The 20,134-nt window shown below is 35.9% G+C and overlaps 1 protein-coding gene across 3 annotated transcripts in view; it reads right to left on the bottom strand.

Annotated features, from left to right (window-relative positions):
• HERC4 (HECT and RLD domain containing E3 ubiquitin protein ligase 4) overlaps positions 1–13,711 on the bottom strand; it is a 131,328-nt gene extending 117,617 nt beyond the window's left edge. For 2 of the 3 annotated variants that reach the window (XM_088019910.1, XM_028109495.2), the window contains exons 1-2: positions 13,340–13,711; positions 11,259–11,563 (exon numbers count right to left, since the gene is read on the bottom strand). In XM_088019910.1, coding sequence (XP_087876036.1) covers positions 11,259–11,484 — 226 coding nt within the window. In that variant the 5' untranslated portion in view covers positions 11,485–11,563; positions 13,340–13,711. Of the gene's footprint in view, positions 1–6,688; positions 6,811–11,258; positions 11,564–13,339 lie in introns of those variants that run through there. The other variant, XM_028109497.2, reaches the window with a different exon arrangement.
• Positions 13,712–20,134: the final 6,423 nt, after the last annotated feature.

Raw genomic sequence — 20,134 nt, 5'->3', positions numbered from 1 at the left:
GAAGTAACAGAGTCAGAATTCGTATCCAAGCACTCTAATTCCAGAGCCTATTTAAAAATAATATAGTATATTTACATTATTTTTTTAAAAGGGTATGCAGTGAAAACCTAGGTCCACTATCCATTATCCTCTACCAACCTCGTTCTCATCCCTTATCTTACCTCTACACCAAGGTAACCACTATTATTAGATGTATGTATCTCTCCAGGGTTTTTTAAGTGTATCTACAGGCAAATGCAAATATAAATTTTTTCTTATTTTATCTAAAACACAGTTTTCTATAAAATGTTCTATACCTTGCTCTTTTTAATGATGTATCTTAGAGATCTTTACATATTAGTACACAAAAAACTCCTTTATTCTTTTCTCAATTACATAGTATTACATCACATTGATTTAACAGATGACAATTTATTTTACCAGTTCCCAACAGACAATCACAAGGTTGTTTCCAATGTTTTGCAATTATAAACAATGTTGTAGTAATATGTCAATGAATCATTTTGTACAAGTACAAATGGAGCTTGAGCAAGAGCTATATTCTTGTGCTTCTTGAAGGGTATGTGCATTTGCAATTCTAACATGTTTGCAAAATACCCTCCTAGTGTTTACCAATTTACACTAACCACCTATGAACACTTGTTTAGTGACACCTCACCATAGAGGATATAGCAGTCCCCTCTCCTAATTACATAATTCACATCCCAAGGCCCAGTGGATTCCATTTTGAAACCATGGATAGTAATGAATACTGAATATACTGTTTTCTCTATACATACATAACATTTAATTTATAAATTAGGCACAGTAAGAGATTAACAATAATAAAATAGATTATAACGTACTGTCATAAAAGTTATGTGGTCTCACCCTCTCTCAAAACATCTTATTGTAATGTACTCACCCTTCTGTGAAGATGTAAGATGATTAAATGCCTACCAATGAGATGAAGTGAGGCGAATGATGTAGGCACTGTGATATAGCATTAGATGACTACTGACCTCCTGACAACATCAGGACCATCTGCTTCTGGACCTGCAGATGACCATGGGTAACTAAAACCTCAGAAAGTAACTCTGGTTTGGCGGTTGAAGAAGCTATTCTATTATCAAAGTTAAGGATTTTTGCTAACCTGTTATGTAAAAAAATGGTACTTCAGTGTAGTCTTCTGCATTTCTCTTAATATGAATAAAGCTAAAGAGTATTCATTTAAGAGTCATTTATATTTCCCTTTCTGTGAACTGCCTGTTCATATCCTGTGACCATGTTGCTACTGGACTGTTTTCATCTTGCCAATTTCTAGGAGTGCTTTATATATGGGAAATTACCATTTTGACCGAGTCAAATATTTTCCCATTTGTCTTTTAACTTGTTTATAGTTGATTTCTACCTAACAAAACTTTTTTCAGTTTACTTTTCTGTGCCTCTTCACAATTCAGTCAAAAAGGCTTTCCTGACTCTAATGAACAAATTTGTCCATGTTTTCTTTGAGCACATTTATCATTATAGTCTTTACATTTAAATATTTGATTCACTTGGAATTTATCCATATACATGGCGTGAGGTAGTAATCCAGTTTTTTTTGTTCCCTAGATGATGCTCCTACTTATTCCAAGATCGTTTATTAACAACCCTGCTTTAATTTTTCCCCACTGATTTGAGGTGATTTAAGTCTATGTTCTGGGCTTTATATTCTGTTTAATATGTCTATTTGTGAGGCAGTTTTAACTATTAAGACTTTAAAATATTTTACATATTGTGGCACCTGGCTGCCTTAGTTGGTTAAGTGTCTGCCTTTGGCTCAGGTCATGATCCCAGAGTCCCATGATCAAGCCCTTTATCAAGTTCTCTGCTCAGCAGGGAGTCTGCTTCTCCCTCTGCCCCTTACCCCGCTCTCGTCTCTCTCTTGCTTTCTCTCTAATAAAATCTTTTTTAAAAAATCTTTAAAAAAATGAAATAAAATATTACATATTTCTGCTCTTATTTTTCAGCATTTTCCTGGTTTCTTTATTTTTCCATAAAAACTAGAGAATCCATTTATCTAGTTTCTTCAAAAAAAAAAACCACTTGGTATTTTTATTAGGATCACCTTAAGCTGACAAATTATTTAGAGAAAATGGACAGATTTACTTAGATTAGTATTCCTACTTAACAAACATGGTTTCCATTTGTCTAAAATTTTTGTGTTCCTCAGAAGTGCTTTCAAGTCTTCTTCAAATAGGTTTTGCACATTTCTTAGGTTATTCCTGGGTCATTTTATCTTTCTCTTGCTATTATAAATGGTGTCTTTCCTTTCATTGTTAACATCTAATTGGTTCTTGTTTCCATTACATTTTAATTTTGATTTGGGGCAAGTTTTTAGCCTCTTGAAGTTTTACTTTCCTCACCAGCAAGATTGAGCCAATATGTACTTTGCAGGGTGGTTTTATGATTCCAGGATAATGTATAAAGGATTTAGCTCAGTGCCTGGCACATAATGGTGGTTACCATTATTATTTTTAAATATCAGTGTCCCACTATCTAAATAATATATTCCAAATATTATTTCTTGTTAAACTTCTCTCCAGTTATGAGGTTTGTATCTTTCTTCTCCCTTTACATTGTAATACCAACTTCTAATGTGTTCCCTTTCCTCCGTATTTCCAGTTGCAGAGGCTTACTCAACTCCCCAAACTAGTGTAGAAGTAGAGCTATGTTCAGACAGATGTAACACCAATCTGTCAGGCTTTTATGTAACTACTCTCCAGAAGATAAGTTTAGGTCCATTACATCCATTTCTGTTAGAATGCCTAGTTACGAAATCTATAGGTAAGCAATACCTGGATCCAAAATCATAAAGTATACATGCACTAATTAATAAATACTTGGGACCAACTGTGGAAAGCAATCTAAGCTCTACTTTACTTTCATCATGCCACACTCAAAAAAAACAAAAACAAAAACAAAAACACAAGCTTCTTCAAAACAAGGTAAAGCAGCTAAACTTTCCTGCAATTGTTTTTAGATGCTCCTAATTCTGCTCCTCTTATAGCCTTATGCTGTTCCTTCCCCATTCCCATTTCCCTTTCATAGAAACAACAGCATATCTGAGGACACATTTCCTAGGGGCTCTTGCCTACATGCCAACACATACACAATATATAGTAACAATTATTTCAGCTCTCAGTGGAATCAAAAGTAACTTCTAGTGATTCCATCTTGTGACTTCAAAAACTTTGTTTCCAGTAAAACCTGGAAGAAAGTCATAAAGTCAGACATAATTAAGTAACAAGTTTGTGTCAGTTAAGCAAAAATAAACAAATGAACCTCTTAATAAAATTCAAATGAGTGGGGTATCAGATGGTACCTGGCAAATAAATGTTTCAATTTTACAAAGGTACTTTAAACAGTCCCCACAAAACACAAAAATAAGTACTGTTAACAGATTGGTGTTTTTTTTTTTTTAACAACAAATATGACTTGGATTTTATTTCTCAGATCCATCCTAGTGAACAGATTGTTAATTACTCAAGTAAATAGGCTGGAATTAGGGAGAAATTTACAGCTGAAATGTTAGCCTACTTTGTACTGAAGAGGGAAAAGAACTGGAAATAAAAAATCTCATGCCTTTAGCACTGATCTTTCTCCCCACTTACAGTACTGAATTTCTTACTGTTTACTAAATATTGTTATCAAGTTCAAAACAAAATTCACCCCACCATATCTTTTCTCTTCTCCTAAAATAGGACAATTAACATTCTTCTTCTTCCTGGAGTCCACATTTCTATTAAATACTAATTCAACCTCGGATCACACCTGGCTCCCCCCTTTACCTTACTGTTACCAAAGTAACTGGTTACCAAAGCCTGTCAGTTCTTTCTGCCTCCCTAATCTCTCCTTAATCTAATTGCTCCCTTGTATTAAAGGGCCATCATTACAGCCTAATTGATTTCTTTACCTCTAAATTCTCTCCCCTCCTTTATAAAAACCTGATAATTCTCATTAGAAACTATCAGTGGATATCCACCAAATTCAAGCTCCCTAATTTGATTAATTCTATAATCTGAGCTCAATTTTACCTTTCTAACCTTCTTGCTCACATTCTCAGACATCTGAGTTAACTGGACTACTATTCCCTTAACAGGCTTCCAATCTGCCTATTGCCATTTGAGCTGCTTTACCTATACAGCATTGCTCTTTACTCTTTCCTCCTTGAAATACTATGTATCCTTCCAATTCACATACTACCTTCCCTATAGAAACTCACCTACAATCCACTCCATTCCAAACGGTTACAATATTCCTCTGTATGCAGTAATCTGTTTATGCATCTTATAACACTTAGCACATTTATATGCATTTCTATTTATTTCTGCACTTGTTTTATCTTCCTTTCCGGATCTTTAAATGATATTCATCCATTATACTCAAAAACCTGTCAAATGAATACATTTTTAAAAACTTTCATTTACAGGGCCGCCTGGGTGGCTCAGTCCTTAAGCATCTGCCTTTGGCTCAGGTCATGATCCCAGGGTCCTGGGACCGAGCCCTGCATGGGGCTCCCTGCTCGATGGGAAGCCTGCTTCTCCCTCTCCCACTCCCCCTGCTTGTGTTCCCTCTCTCGCTGTGTTTCTCTCTGTCAAATAAATAAATAAAATCTTAAAAAAAAAAAAACTTTCATTTACAAATATCTTCTTAGCTTAGCAACTTTGTAGGGTGAGGCACAACTATGCTTAATTTTGTTTAAATAAATTCAGTTATCGTTTCTTCTAGATTTGCTAAAATTAAAGATATTCTTTTTCCTAAAGAAATTAACAGAGATGCAAATAAAGGCTAAATTGATATAAACGCGCACGGTATCATAATTTATAATAAAAATCTGGATATAAATTCCAAAAAATAGGAGAACACAAATTTTGGTACGTTTAAATGATGAAGTGTTAAACTATCATTAATGACAACCCTAAACAATATTTTAAAACATGGGGAAATAATTATTATTTAATTATTACTGGAACAAATTGAGATATAAGAATATATTCTCAGTCTGTGATCACAAACATATATGAGTATAGAAAAAGTGTTAAATGACAATCGTGTTTATCTACACATGTGATGGTATTATGGTTGAATTTTACTTGCCTGTATTTTTCAAATTCTCTACCAAAAACATGAAATACTTTTAGAAAAAAACTATAAACTAAAAATGTGTTATTTCTGAGTAGCAGGACACTTAGCAAAGGAAAAAAATGAAACTAAACTCAGATATTAATAAGGAAATAATTAGGATATTTTAAAATGTCAAAAACATATTAAAGGACTCTAGAACATTTTCTACAAGGCCAACAAAAGCTAAACCAAACTTCTGCCATCCTGGAACTGAAGAAAAAAGAATAATTCCATGCAAATAAAATATTATGGTTTGAAGACTGAGCCACCAATATTCAAGAAACTTCCCTTCTTAATAACAATAACTCCAAAAACACATTTATACACAGCACAGGTTTTTCTTGCATGTAAAGTAACTACCACAACTCATTAAGATAATTATGTATCTTAATAAATAATTATTGTCTTAATTCCATCAGCATGAAAAAGATCCATAGAAGCTGAAAGGAGATAAATCATGGGCTCTTTAATATGGTTTCTTTATTAGTGCTTCCCACTTTTCTACTCACTAACACAATCCTAGCACAAAAAAGCCCTTATAACAATATATGAATACATGTCCTCTATTAGGTTTTCTTTACTATGTATATACCTATACCTGATATATACCCAAATACCTGATATGCTTTCTAGCCTAGGAAAACTAAATATCTATGAAGTGAGACTTATTTCTTCAAAGCAATTTTAAAAGTACATGGGGTCTGTAAGAAATGAGCTTTAATAGTACTACACATTTGTATGACATATTGGGAACACAGAACCCTAAGAACACTTACTAAGGAGATGATGGAAACTAGACCACCTAAGCTTTCACCTACAACAAGGATTCCTTCTAACTCCCCAAACTGGGAAACTGAAATCTACCATACTCCTATTTTTTCAAGGAAAGTAAGTGGTTCACTACCAATCAGATAAAAAACACCAATATACCAAAGACGAACAAAAAACTAACTGGTTCTAAGTCCTCTAAAGAAGCCTCTATTTGTTAGACTGCTCAGATTAGGCATCCATTATTGCCTTCTTTATGGATTAAAGATTTTATAAAGCATGAATCAAACCAATGCATCCTATAAAGAGCTACATGGCAGGCTTAATACAATATAACTAATCCAAGTTCCAATGTTGACACCAAATCAATCACACCTGGCAGTTACTATGGATCTCGGATAGTAGCACAGCAAAGCATTAGACAACAAAGGGAAATAGAATATGATATATAACAGAAGAAAGAGAAAAGACTAGGTATTACCATAATTTTTTGTTTAAATATGCCTCATACCACACAAGGTTATAATGAAGTACCAAAGTGCTAACACAAGCAAGCATCTTGGTAAAATAATGATTTATTTCAATAGGCCATCACATAAAATGGCAAAGAAACAAATTAGTATTTGATCTGCCTCAAATAAAAGATATTACTGTAAATAATTCTAAACATAAGAACAATTTAGTGAATAAGGTAGGAGACTGGTAGACTTAAATTTTCAGATTCAATTTATAGGTGTTCACCAGTCACCTGCTGTTTTGACAAGTTACTTACCAACTTGTGCTGCCATTTCTCCGTAAATTTATCCCCTAAGATGAGGATAATTCTTGCAAATTGTGTCACAAGCATTTTGAAAGGAACCATGAGTTATTGTGTAATGCTCTTGAAATTCCTCAGATGTAGGGTCCTACACAAAGTAAAGTATTATTATACATCTCTCTAACAGTAGTCATCTGCATTATGATTTTTTTTTTCCCTACCCTTGACACTGTGATTCTTGGACACTAACCTTCCTCAAAGTAAAGTGTCCAAAGCAAGCCTCCATTCCTGACCCAAGTAATTACTTTTTTCAAGTCTTCATATCATCCACATCTTTCTCATCCTTAGAAGGTATCATGAAAACTAGGAATTATAAAACATAATAAGCTTCTCTGGTATTATATGCTTTGGTTCAATAAGAAACATGTGGGATAATCTGGCAATTTTAATCTTCTCTTAAGTGAACAATTTTATTTCACATATTTATACATTTATTTTCCTATATTACTTTTTATATTTCAACTATATTTTAAGAAACTCATTTACAGATTTATGTTTTATGAACAGAGAGCAAGTCAGAAAATGATGTAGCAAAAAGGCAAGCAAGTAATTACTGCTATGTGACCAAAATGCTTTCAATGGACTGACCCAACAGTAGAAATCACCATTTTGAGATATAGGAAAAAGAATCAATGCTCATGATCTTTACAACCTCTGTAGAAGAGTTGAGCATAAGCTACAACAAATTTTATACTACTGACAACTTTATCGGCTGCTGACTTTGCTAATCAAGTTAGTCTTCAGTTAAGGAATGAACTACATATATTTGTATTTTTAGTTTATGTTGGCATGATATTACATCTTGAAAATAGGACTCTCAACCTTCTATACAGTTCCTAAAATGACTTCCTTCTGAATTTATACATCAGAAGGGAGGAGATAATACATCTTCACTGTATAACATTAGTTATAAAAGAGTAAAATTTTAAGAGTTTTTTTTTTTTTTAACCCTCAGAATTACATTAAAATACTGATGGAAACTAGTTTCCTCCTAGGTGAATAAACATTTTTTTATTTTTTAAATATGGCAGGTGAAAACCTTCATGGGATAAAGGTAAAACCACAGGATTTAGAGAGCTCCCTTAACATTTCCTAGCCTACTAATTGTTAGTCTTTTAATCTCATTTTACTTCAGTTTTCCTCATTTGTAAAATACACCTGCCCTAGCTACCATACAAGACTGTTGTGAGGATTAAATGAGATAATCTAACTGAAAGAACTCTGTAAACCACAAAAAAACTATCAAAACAATCCTTTTTAAGAGGACTATATCACATTATTTTACATATTCATGGTCATAAAATATTTAGTACTATTTCTAACATGAAATAAATGGAAACAGATGTGCTAAACATTAGGACCATGGTTACCAAATAATACCTATGATTGAACAGAGAGTGAATAAATGATCTTGTTAAAAAAAAGTACACTTCCTATACATTATCTTAAAATCTTCAGAAGTGAATTTGGAAGGAAATATAAAAATAAAACAATTTATTCAGATGGACTGGTCTAGCACATTAAAGATCAGATATATTTTATCTGTTAGCTATGAATTAAGAAACTAAGAGCCACTAGCTAAAAAAGAGTTTTGAAAAATTCTTATGAAGGAAAAATACATACACAAGAGTGAAATAGATGTTCACGCCTCTGGAAATAATCAGAAAGAGCTAGTAGTGATAGCAAGGGGCATACATATACAAGAGAACGGAGATGAACATGGACACAATCTGTACTTCTGATGTATAATAAAGGATACGTGGTTCCTAAAATTTTCAGAATGAAAACCTCTCCCAATAGGCCATAGGCTGAATCTATTTACTATACTGTAAGCCTGAGTCCTTCAGGAGGTTATGATAACTCTCAAGAACAGCTTATTCTTAATGAATGAAACGACCTGTTTCTCTTTCACTCCTTATTATAGAGTATTTAGTATGCTTATAAAGCCATTATCTGCAAGGAAACAATTCCTAGCTCCCTCCTTTCTGTATGCTGTCAGTTTAAAGCTCTGATGAAATGAATTATGTTTATTATATGGTCCTAGAAATTCAATCAGACTCACTCAATTAACAGAAAACTTTAAAACCAGTTAAATAAGAATTCCTTATCTTCTAATTCAGTCCTCAAACTCACAAATTAAAAAAAAAAAGTTAAGGAAGGAATACATTTAAATTATTTAAATCACTGAAGAATTATTCCCAAGGGAAATAATTTTAAAGACATTAGAAGTTTCCACTCTAACACCTGAAGTCAAAACTGAGGTTAAAAGAAAAGTCCCTATCAGAGCTACTACCTCCTTTTGAACTTTTACTTTCTCCTACCTCTGTAACTCAGATATACTTCAATGTGTCATTGAACCTGGACTTCCAGTAAAAAGTTTTTCTCAAGATCAGACTCTTCTCCTTTAAAACTAAACTTTCAGCTCCAGATTTATTTTCTGGCTATTTATGTGATCAGGGGTTGAATTAAAATTAAGACTTCATTTCCTCCCAGAAATCTACCCCACAATGACATTTCCCATCATTAAAATTTCCCAGTTTCAAGGGACATATCATATCATGTCAACCTTCAATCCTCTCCAGCTATTTCACTTATGTATGCCTTAACTCCCAACCCAGACTCCAAATTTTTCAAAGACAAAGTTCATGACTTTTTCATTTTTCTAGTCCATAAGTGTACCCTGAACAATAAGGCAATCCTGAAGAGGTATTGTAAATTAGGTAAACCCACCCTCCCAACTTTATAGTACCAAATAATGCTTCCAAGATGAATCAATACGGTATATAAATGTCACAATGCAATCATCACAATGTCAACATGACCACAAAAAAACCTCTCCTGGGTAGTTAAGTTTCTCAGAATCTTACCTACAGAGTTAAAAGCTGTTAAAGACACATACTACTAATGCACAGTGGCACAGTGTCTACCCTTGTCCTGGACACAAAACAGATAGATGCTTAGTAAGATTTAAAAAATTAAAACTTAAGTAAATTTCAGTAACTATACTGGCAATTCCTATGTGCTGGCTTTGTACTTTTTACTTGTTCTGTAGCCTCTCAGAAATTACTAAAGCAATAAAGAGATTTGTTCAATTATTTCTGTGGAGCATGTTAAGTATAAAAAAAAGCAACAGCCCCAAAACCATGAAAATCTCAACTTGAGGCAGCATTCCAAGCTAAGCAAAAAAGGTAAAGGATACATCTGCCTCTGAAGCAGTGATAGCAAATATATATCAATAAATTACCATTCATGTCTACACATGACAACCTCAATACCTAAGATTATGAAATTCTGGTAGGATTCCATAAAATATTCTTAGTAAGGTAGAGTACAAGACAGCTGCCACTTTACCTTGAATTCTGCAATAATTAAACCTACTGTATTAAGGACTGCTACCATTCATCCGAAAGACTTAAATTACAAATTAAGGCAGAAGGAAAAAGATTAAGACCCTACCAACAAAGAAAGGATGAAAACTATACAGTATTTACAAGTTAGAAAGGTGAGGTCTGGCATGGTGGTGAGATGATATGAAAGATGAATAACATGCTTAAAATTTAATATCTTACTATTTTATATCTACATTAACCTCTCAAAAGTAGATTAACAATAGAAACCACTTAAATAATGAAGTGGTAAAGAAAAATAATTCCATAGAAAATACTTAAGTGCCATTATTTGAGTTAAAAGAAGAAACTATAAATCAGTACAGCTGCGGTCTTATCTGATTTTACCATCTTAAGAATTAACTTTTAGTAATCAAAATTGAGAGCAAAATTCACATAACAATATTTCTAAGTCTGGTAATATCTTATTTTTAAAATCTGTCTATATCCAGGAAGAGAACATGACATGAGAACAAATTCCTCAAAATTCTCATTACACTAAAGATTATTTTACATTTGGCTTATATGGCTACTACAAAATCAGGACATATAGTCACAAAACTTTTAATAGCTAGTGCAGCTACTTGAAAGTATGAAATTAGGGGAATAAAAGATATTTCAAACTAAACCAAATAAAATTCTGTATTTCATATACTACAATAAGGAGAACAATAGAAAAATTAGGATATATTTTAGGCAAATTTCCATCTTATTTACTTTTCTTTCTGATGTATGGAAAACAACACAATAAATTATGCATTTAAAACCTGCCAAGGTAGCTGAATAGTACTTATTACAGAGGACCTACATTCTATATGCTCTATACCTATATACTCTGTCCGAAAGAAAAGGTATCCACACGGCATGCTGGTTTTCTCTATTGTTTTACAACACCATAATATTCTGAAACCAAAGCTTCATACAATAAGGGTTTATAACAACAGTAGTTTAAAATAATAGAAACCACAAAATCATCAAGTACTTCGAAGCATACAAATGTAAAGGATATATTTAACTCCTAGTTTGCTTTTAAAGCTTGATAAAAAAAAATATGGGTTTAGGACTAGGGAAATTATTTGACATTTCAAACTTACATGATAAAATTATTAGAAAGAGCAAACAAAAATTTTTCAACTTACCTGGTTTCTTTCTGGATTTTTCATGACCTAGCTGTCCTAGATCATTACATCCACATGTGTACACTGTTCCATCATCCAGAACAAATACTGTATGTCTGAGTCCACATCCCACATCTCGGACCTTTTTATTTATAAAAAAGTCACTTTTTCTGGGCTCTAGTACAATTTCTTCATCAATTCCACCCAAACCTAGCTGTCCAAAAGATGCATTTCCCCAGCACAACATGTTTGTAATTCTTTTGGTCTTCCAGTTTCAATAAAAAACTTCCTTCTGAAACACTGGAAATTTGGAGGTATACCTATGTCTGAGGAGATACAAAAAAGTTAAGATGACTTCAAAGGAAACGATGTATAACTGTTCAAGTGCTATGCTACAATAATTACTACATAGTAAACATGAGATCTATTTTACTACATAAGTATCATCCAGTTTAAAAAACCAATCAGTTGAATTTTTAAAAATACACATTTACAGAAAATTTCACTCAAATTCTTTGCAAAATTTAAAACATATTAACTAGTTTCGACTTTTTGCTACCTTGTGTTAGACCAATCTAATGGAAACATTAAGTACTTTGATGAACTTAATTTTTGCTTCACTTTAAATCATTTTATTCTGAGCAAGAAATAAAACATCTATCCACTACCCCCAAAATCAAGTATATACACAGTGAAAAATTCTGCCAACTACACAAATATAAAACCTTGCAATCTCCCTCAAATCATAATTAAACCTTTTAATACCTACCTCTGTATCAGCAAACAACTGAAGTTCTTATTTGTAACAGAAATAAAACCAATAATGGAAACTTTAAATTTCCCACAATTTAAATGATTTTCCAAGTATCCACACCAATAGGCCCTGGAGAAAAGTATGGTTCTCTCTCGCCAAACCTCAGTCTTAAGACAATCGCCTCCAAAGATGTATTTTACAAATCAAAATAGTAACACTCCAACCTCACTACTTATTTAATTTTAAAACTAAGTCACCGTACATAATTATATACTCACAAAACAAAATATGTAGTTTAAGTATCAAGATGCTCCTCCAAATTCAACATTTTCTATTACGAATGGTAACCGTGACTGAAAAATATTTCTCCTGGGCAATCTGTATCGATCTATACCTCTGTGACAAGTATTTGGAAATGGGAAAAAATGCAAATAACCCTACCACTGCCGATTTTTCAAGAACAGGAATGGGGGATGGGACACGGTAGTCTGGTGGCGAAATCTGTAGAATTTTCCAGTACACTGAATATTATTTCTTCCCTTGTAAAGACACGTATCAAAAAGTCCACTTCATGTAAACCCACACAGACTTTTAAATACATCACGTTACTAAACAACAATTACAGGAAGTCAGCCTTATTCCCGTTGTTGTCACCCACATTCCTTACACAGAACCTGAGAAGTTTCAAAACCCAACTTTCCTACGTTCCGGCTAGCAATTGCCAAAGCTGTCCATTCCATGACCTATCCATTCAGAGAAGTTTGATTTTATTCTTTGGGGACATCAGAACTCGATGGTTCCCAAGAGTTCTGCATTGTCTAACCGTATTTTTTTTAAGAACAGACAGAAAAATACCTCCGATTTCAGCGCATGAGGTTTAACCATCCTTTTCTTTAAAAAGTCAGAAGGTATGGGAAAGGCGTGCTCTCGCCAGCAACAGGTAGGAGAATGAGAAGCACTTTATTCCCATCATTCCCTGAACATGCACTCAGATCAGCCCAGGGGAACCAGGAGAGAAATTGTCTACACACACCCAACCCCGCGGGCCGACCAGTCAACTACGGCAGCCGCCCGCTCGCAGCAGCCGCAGAGGCCGGTCGACAAGGCTCCGCACTTCGGCAGCCCTCAGTCGAAGGGAGGCCCTTCCCCAAGGAGGTGCGACATTCCAGCCCCCCCCCCCCCCGGCCAGAGAGCACCAACACAGTCCTCGTCCCCCGTCCCCCGCCCCCCACCCCGAGGAAGCGCTGAGAAAGCACCCAGCGCCAAGCCGGCCTGTATCCGCCCAGCCCGGCCTGCCCCCTCTCTAACGCCGTCACACGCCCCCGAACCCACCGGGGCAACGACTCACCCAGCCTCTCCAGGTAGGGGAAGCCCAGGGCGACGGGGGGGCGGCGCCTCCCCAGAGAGCAAGGCAGCGCGGCAGCTGAGGCAGGTCTCCAGCTCCTGAACCCTCCTTCTTCTGCCAGTGGCTGCGAACACCAGGGTTCCTCCGGCGTCGGTGCCGCTGCTCTGCTGCTCCGCTGCTCCCCTCCCCGGCTCCTGTGAAACTTTACCGGGTACCTAGAGAAAAGCAGCAGCCACCGCTGTCCAGTCCAGAGACAGCCGTCAGCGACCCGGATGGAGCGGGCGGGGAAGGACAGGAGGCAAGCGGGGCGGAGAGCGCGAGGGGTGGGGAGAGTTGGGGAAGAGACGGGAGGAGAAGGGAAAGGGGGAAGGTAGCTACGCGGGGAGGGGGAGGGGCAGGCCGGAAGTGAACCATAGAGCACGCGCGCGAGCCTCCCCCCCCCCCCCCCCCCCGCGCCTCACTTCCCGGCGCGCGCGCCTGCGCCAGAATCCTCCCAGGGCACCTCGACTCGAGCGCCTGCGTAGTGTGTGCTTTGCGTTGATTTAAGAGGAAAATGCCAACTACCGAAGCTGGAGTTTGCGAAAGCGAGTGGAGGTCTTTGGCGTGTCTTGTAACAAAGCTTCGGCACGCTGATTGGCATTGTAGTGAAGAAAATCCCTTCGTTTGCTGGTTGTCTTTCTGCTCATAGGTTCCCGTCTCTATTATTTCATTCTGCCTTTTTCTGAGGAGAATTTGAAGTGGCAGATAAACATCACAAATACGAATATAAAGGCGGGTTGAAGCCTTTTATTTTACCCTTAGCCTCAACTGGAGCTAATCTGAGGATGCCAGGTACATTCATAGCAATGACTGAACCTACTGGCATAAAAATATATCAGCACCACCAGTTCAAGCTGTTAGTGTCGTGATGGCTGCCATCATATTGCACTCTGCCTGAAAGATAAACTTATACAGTGTAAGGCCTCCTTCATTCAGGAAAATTAAGCAATGCATATGACTGGAGTCCCTGCTTCATAAAAACGAAGTCTGGCTTTCCTAGGGCAGTCTTCATAACAGTCTCTTTAAAAGGAGGAAAACTTGAAACAAGCCACTCTTGAAATTTTGCTAGACTTTGCTAGAACCTGTGACTTCAGAGTGAATGTTGAATTTAGGAAGAATTCCTCAGTAAACCAAGTTTCTTTATCTCGTTGAAAAATGTATTTCAGATTAGGAAATGCCTGTGCTAAAATATGTATGTGTATTATTCTTTTAGGGCTGCCATAACAAAATATCATTAATTGGATGACTTAAAACAAATTTATTGTCTCACAGTTACGGAGGCCCGAAGTTGGAAAACAGTGTGGCAGCAGGATTGGTTCTCTCTTGAGGTCTCAGGAGAGAATCTCCTCCATACATTTTTAACCTTTGGGGGTTGCTGACAATCCTTGGTACTTCTTGGTTTGTAGATGCATCACTGTAATCTCTGCTTCTGTCTCTATGTGGTATTATTCCTGGTGTGTCTGTGTCCAAATTTCCCTCTTATAAGGACACCATTCATTGGGTTAAGGCCCACCCTGATCCATTATGACCTCTTTTTAACTGAATTACATCTGCGAAGACCCTCTTTCCAAATAAGGTCACATTTTCAGGTACTAGAATTTAGAGTTAAGTGTATCTCATTGGGGGATCCAACTCAACTCACAGCAGTGTGTTACAGAAACAAGCATAAAAATGACAAGATACTTAAGCAAAGAAAGCATAATTTCAATATTGGGAGTGGTGGGGATTCTAACAAAACGTACTTTATTCTTGTTTTGATAGCTTCATTGCCCTGGACTTTTGTTGTCTTTTAACCCTAAGGACTTGATGTCTCAATATATCATATAAGGGGAAGTTATGGGATCTGGGATCTTTAAGATATGTACTTGATATTGCAACAAATAAATACTAACATTTGAGTGCCTTAACATAACGAAAGTATATTTTCTTTTATATTTTAACAGCCCAATTGAGTGTTCGCACTAAGTGATGAAACTGATTTCCAGGAACCTTGGGAGATGGAGGCACAGGGGAGCCTCTTAAAACCCTTGTTGGGGAGGTGCCACATACCACTTCGGCACCAATAACATTTGCAAAAACTACACATCTAGGTGCAAGGGGACTGGGAAACATACTACCTGTCTGAGTTCTCGGTACTTCTTTAAACTATGGAGGAGAAAGCATGAATTAGTATACAGCTGTCTCTGCCACATGGATGCATCTCTGTCTGGAATATTCTTAAAGCTTGTTAAAAAGTGGAAAGGACATTTCTAGATGTTTGCTTTAACCTTATAAATCTATGAAACTATGGTACGAGATCTTAGAAAACAACCTGTGATTATCTTTAAGATAAGTATAGGTTCAGAGGGCTATTAAGATAATGTAAATTTGTTGTATAAAAGCAACATTAGATTGATGAGTACGGCCTCTGGTGCTGGTTCTCTGGATTCAGAGCCTGAGGCTACAGACCATCTCAGACTTCTGAACTTATATTCTCCCAAAGACACCTACAGACATTTATTAGTGGTCTATTTTACAGAAAATTACTTCTCAGTCACAATTCTATAGATTGAGAATGTTAATAATCCACATTTCACTGGGTTGTGAGGATTTAATAAGGTAACATGTACAGTACCTTGTACCTGGCAAGTGTTTAGAAAATATTAGCTTTTTTTTTCATATACTACAGTACTGATTTAATCAGTATAAAATCGAAAGAGCTTTAGATCTGTAATAAAAATCCAAATTTGGGTTAGGGCAGACTTTAAAACAGCAGCCAGTAGAGAAGGGTTGGGTGGGGGGCAGGTGAACAGGCACGTTGGAACAACTGTGGGGACATGTAATTGACCACTGTCAAACCAGTGTTTCTTGTTTTCTCATGGAAAATATTTTATATTAGCTTTTATTATTATTAATATTATCCTGAACTACAAGGTATAAAACATTTGGGAAAGCACTTTATCTCACCAATAATGATATAATTTTAATTTAGGAGAAATGTAAAATACCTTTTACCTATTGTGTTATTTTCATTAAAAAAAAAAATAGTGCCCACACTGTTGAAGGACCACTAAAATAGGTATTCATTCTGTCCCACTCTATCCCTTGCTACTTTCCATCCAGCCATACTGCTTGTGCTGGATGTCATCTCACCTCCTTAATTTGTTTCTCTACTGGTCGCCTTTCCAGTCTTCCTTGACCACCCTATCCATAATACTACCCCCCTCTAGAATCTTATCATGGTTTATTTTCTTTCATATCCATTATCACTACCTGATATTTTATTGTGTAACACTATTATATTTATTATATTGCATGCCACATTTTGATAAGTTTTAAAATAGATAATCAATTATATATAATCTATATATATATACAGCTGACCTTGAACAGCACAGGCTTGAACTGCATGGGTCCACTTATATGATTTTTTTACAGTAAAGTACTGTAAATGTATTTTCCTTATGACTTTTTACATAGTATTTTCTTTTCCCTAGCTTACTTTATTGTAAGAATACAGTACATAAAACATATACAAAATATGTGTTAATTGACTGTTGATGTCATTGGTAAGACTCCTGGTCAACAGTAGGCTATTAGTAATTAAGTTTTTAGGGAGTCAGAAGTTATACACGGATTTTCGACTCTGCAGGTGATCAGCACCCCAACCCCTGCATTGTTAAGGGTCAGCTGTATTATATAGATAGATAACTTTTGTCTCCTGCATTACAATGAAAACCCCATAAAGGTGGGAATTTTGTCTCTTTTACTCAGTGCTGTATTCCAAATATCTTTTTTTTTAAGATTTTATTTATTTATTTGAGAGAAAGAATGAGAGATAGAGAGCACGAGAGGGAAGAGGGTCAGAGGGAGAAGCAGACTCCCTGCTGAGCAGGAAGCCTGATGTGGGACTCGATCCCGGGACTCCAGGATCATGACCTGAGCCGAAGGCAGCTGCTTAACCAACTGAGCCACCCAGGCGCCCTATCCCAAATATCTTGAACAGTTCCTGGTCTACAGCATGAGCTCAAAAAAAATTATTTTTTATTGAATGAATTTATTAATGGTGCTGGTAACATTATAAATTATCACAACCTTTTTATAAATAAATTTGACAGTAATGTTTCAAGAGCCAGTAAATTTCATTCAGCAATAGTTAACAATATTTGTTATGAGACATTGTACTAAATTATTTACCTGTATTATATCACACCTGCACTCTGTCCTAAGAAAATACAAGATGCAGTCAACAAATCTTTATTTTGAACACCTACTATGTGCCATGGTCCCAATTCTAATAGGAGAAATAGATAAAAACAAAGAGGCAGCAAATAAAATAATGAACAAAGATTTTTATTGTAATGTGATTTCTATTAGCAAAAATTCAAAACAACCTAAGTTCCAAAAATGGAGAAATGGAATGTATGGCAAGGTTAATCTTTTTATTGTTAATTTTGATAGAATTTGTCACCACCTGCCACCAAATCACAGGTTCTACCTCAAGGGGATAACTGGAAGAGCCTCCTCCAATCATTTTCCCCACTCCTACTCTCTGAGTTTAGAGTCTTCAATCAAGCAGTTACACACCCACATTTACTTCAGTCCATCTGGAGAGTTCTGCTCTTTTCATCCAGTCTTAAAGGGCCAATGGTTATCTCATCTCCTTGGTCTTTGACCTAGCTTTATGGCTTCAGCCTGAAATGTACATAAGGCAGCCAGGTCTTCTATAAGATTCTTCAACAAATCTTTACTGAACTCTTGTGCTGTCTTCCCACTTCTAATAAGATATATATATATATTTTTGTTGTTGTTGTTGAAAGGCCACTGTGATTATCTTTAAGTTAAGACAAGTATAGGTTCAGAGGACTATTAAGATAATGTAAATTTGTTGTATAAAAGCAGCATTAGATTGATGAGTATGGCCTCTGGTGCTGGTTTATCTGGATTCAGAGCCTGAGGCCACAGACCATCTCAGACTTCTGACCTTTTATTCTCCCAAAGACACCTACAGACATTTATTAATGGTCTATTTTACAGAAAATTACAATTTTTTATTTATTTATATTAGCTTTTATTATTATTAATATTATCCTGAACTACAAGGTATAAAACATTCGGGAAAGCACTTTATATGTGTATGTATGTGTATATATATATATATAAAACAAGTAGGCATCAAATAATAGTAGTTCAAACTGTAATAAATACTAAGGAAATAAACAAGAGGTAGAAATGGAGAAAAGAGTAAGTCATTGAAATAGAATGGACATTGAAGGCCTCAATGGAGAAGTTGCTATTAAAACTGAAAACAAAGGGAAGGGTCAAGCCATAGAAGAGAGGGATGAGAAAACATTTTAAGTGGAGGGAGCAAAGTGAAGCCTTTGAGGCAGGAAAGAACTTGGCATTTTCCAGGAATTGAAAGAAAATTAGTGTAGTTGGAGTTCAGGGGCGCTAGATATGTTTGGTGAGAGATAGCCAGAGGCTGGATCAAATAGGTCATATTAAGGGATTTTACTGCAATTACTGCTCAAGGGGTTTAAGCCAGGAGAGGGGGCAACAATTATAAGTGTTAAAAAGATTACTTTTGCTGCTGAACTGGATAGGACTGCTGAAGTAGAGGCGGGTGAAATGGAGGAAGTTATTTAGGAGGTTTTTACAATAATCCAAGTGGATTAATAGTGGTGGGGACTAAGGTCGTTGTGATGGGGGTAAAGTGAAGAAGATAGATTCAAAAATATACTTTGGGGATAGGACTAACAGGGCTGTGATGGATGGTTTGTAGGGGATCAGAGAATGGGAGAAATGCTGGGTGATCACTGGTAGTTTTCTGATTTGAGGACATTTACAAAGATGAGGATGGCTGGTGAGGGAAGGGGGAGGACATATTTTAACTAGGAGAAATTGTGTTTTGTTTTGACCTTAAGTTTGAAAAATCAAGAATGTGTTTCTGTATTCATTTGGTAGGGCTGCCATAACAAAATACCACAGACTAGGTGCCATAAAGAACAGAAAATTATTTTCTCTAAATTCTGGAGGCTAGAAGTCAGACATCAAGGTGTTGGCAAATTTGGTTTCTTCTGAGGCCTCTCCTTGGTTTGCAGATGGCGTCCTTCTTCCTGGGTGATCATATGGCCATTGCTTGCTTGGTCCATGTGTTCTCTGTGTCCTAGTCTCCTTATAAAGACACTGGTCCTATTGGGTTGGTGCTCACCCATTTAACCTCAGTTTACTTTAATTACTTCTTTAAAGCCCTATCTCCAAATATGGTCATTTTCTGAGGTACTGGGGATTAGGACTTCAGCATATGAATTTGGGACGACCCAATTCAGCCCATAACAGGTTTTTTTTCTTTTGAATTGCATTATAAAAAGTCTTTCTTCTGTTATTCTAGGTGTGTATGGGCCTAGCCCAAAGTGGGTGAAATGGGAGAAAAAACTCTCTTCTGCCACACAAATGAGAAATCACAGAAGAAAATATTGTTCCTTCTTTTTAATAGATGCTAGCAAAACAATTTTATTGGTAATATTATATGTAATGATAATATGCCTTTTAATCTACAACATAAAGAGTAATAACTCTGAATATTATAGAATCTTTCTCAATGTCATTCTTGCAATTATGCTAACCTCCTTTGCTGCTCCAAATGTACATTTGGGTTGGGCTTCAATTTTTTTCTCAGTATCCTAATGTGAAACAGTAGTGAATGCTCATATTATGAATACCTGAAACATTTTTAAATGCTCTCTTTTTATAACTCTCTATAATTTCTTTGTGTTTACT

The sequence above is a fragment of the Eumetopias jubatus genome, unplaced genomic scaffold (genome assembly GCF_037043125.1).
Source record: "Eumetopias jubatus isolate StellerSeaLion01/CBP00866 unplaced genomic scaffold, mEumJub1_p1.0 scaffold_17, whole genome shotgun sequence".
NCBI classification, from domain to species: Eukaryota; Metazoa; Chordata; class Mammalia; order Carnivora; family Otariidae; genus Eumetopias; species Eumetopias jubatus.
This window is presented reverse-complemented; position numbering and strand designations above follow the sequence as displayed.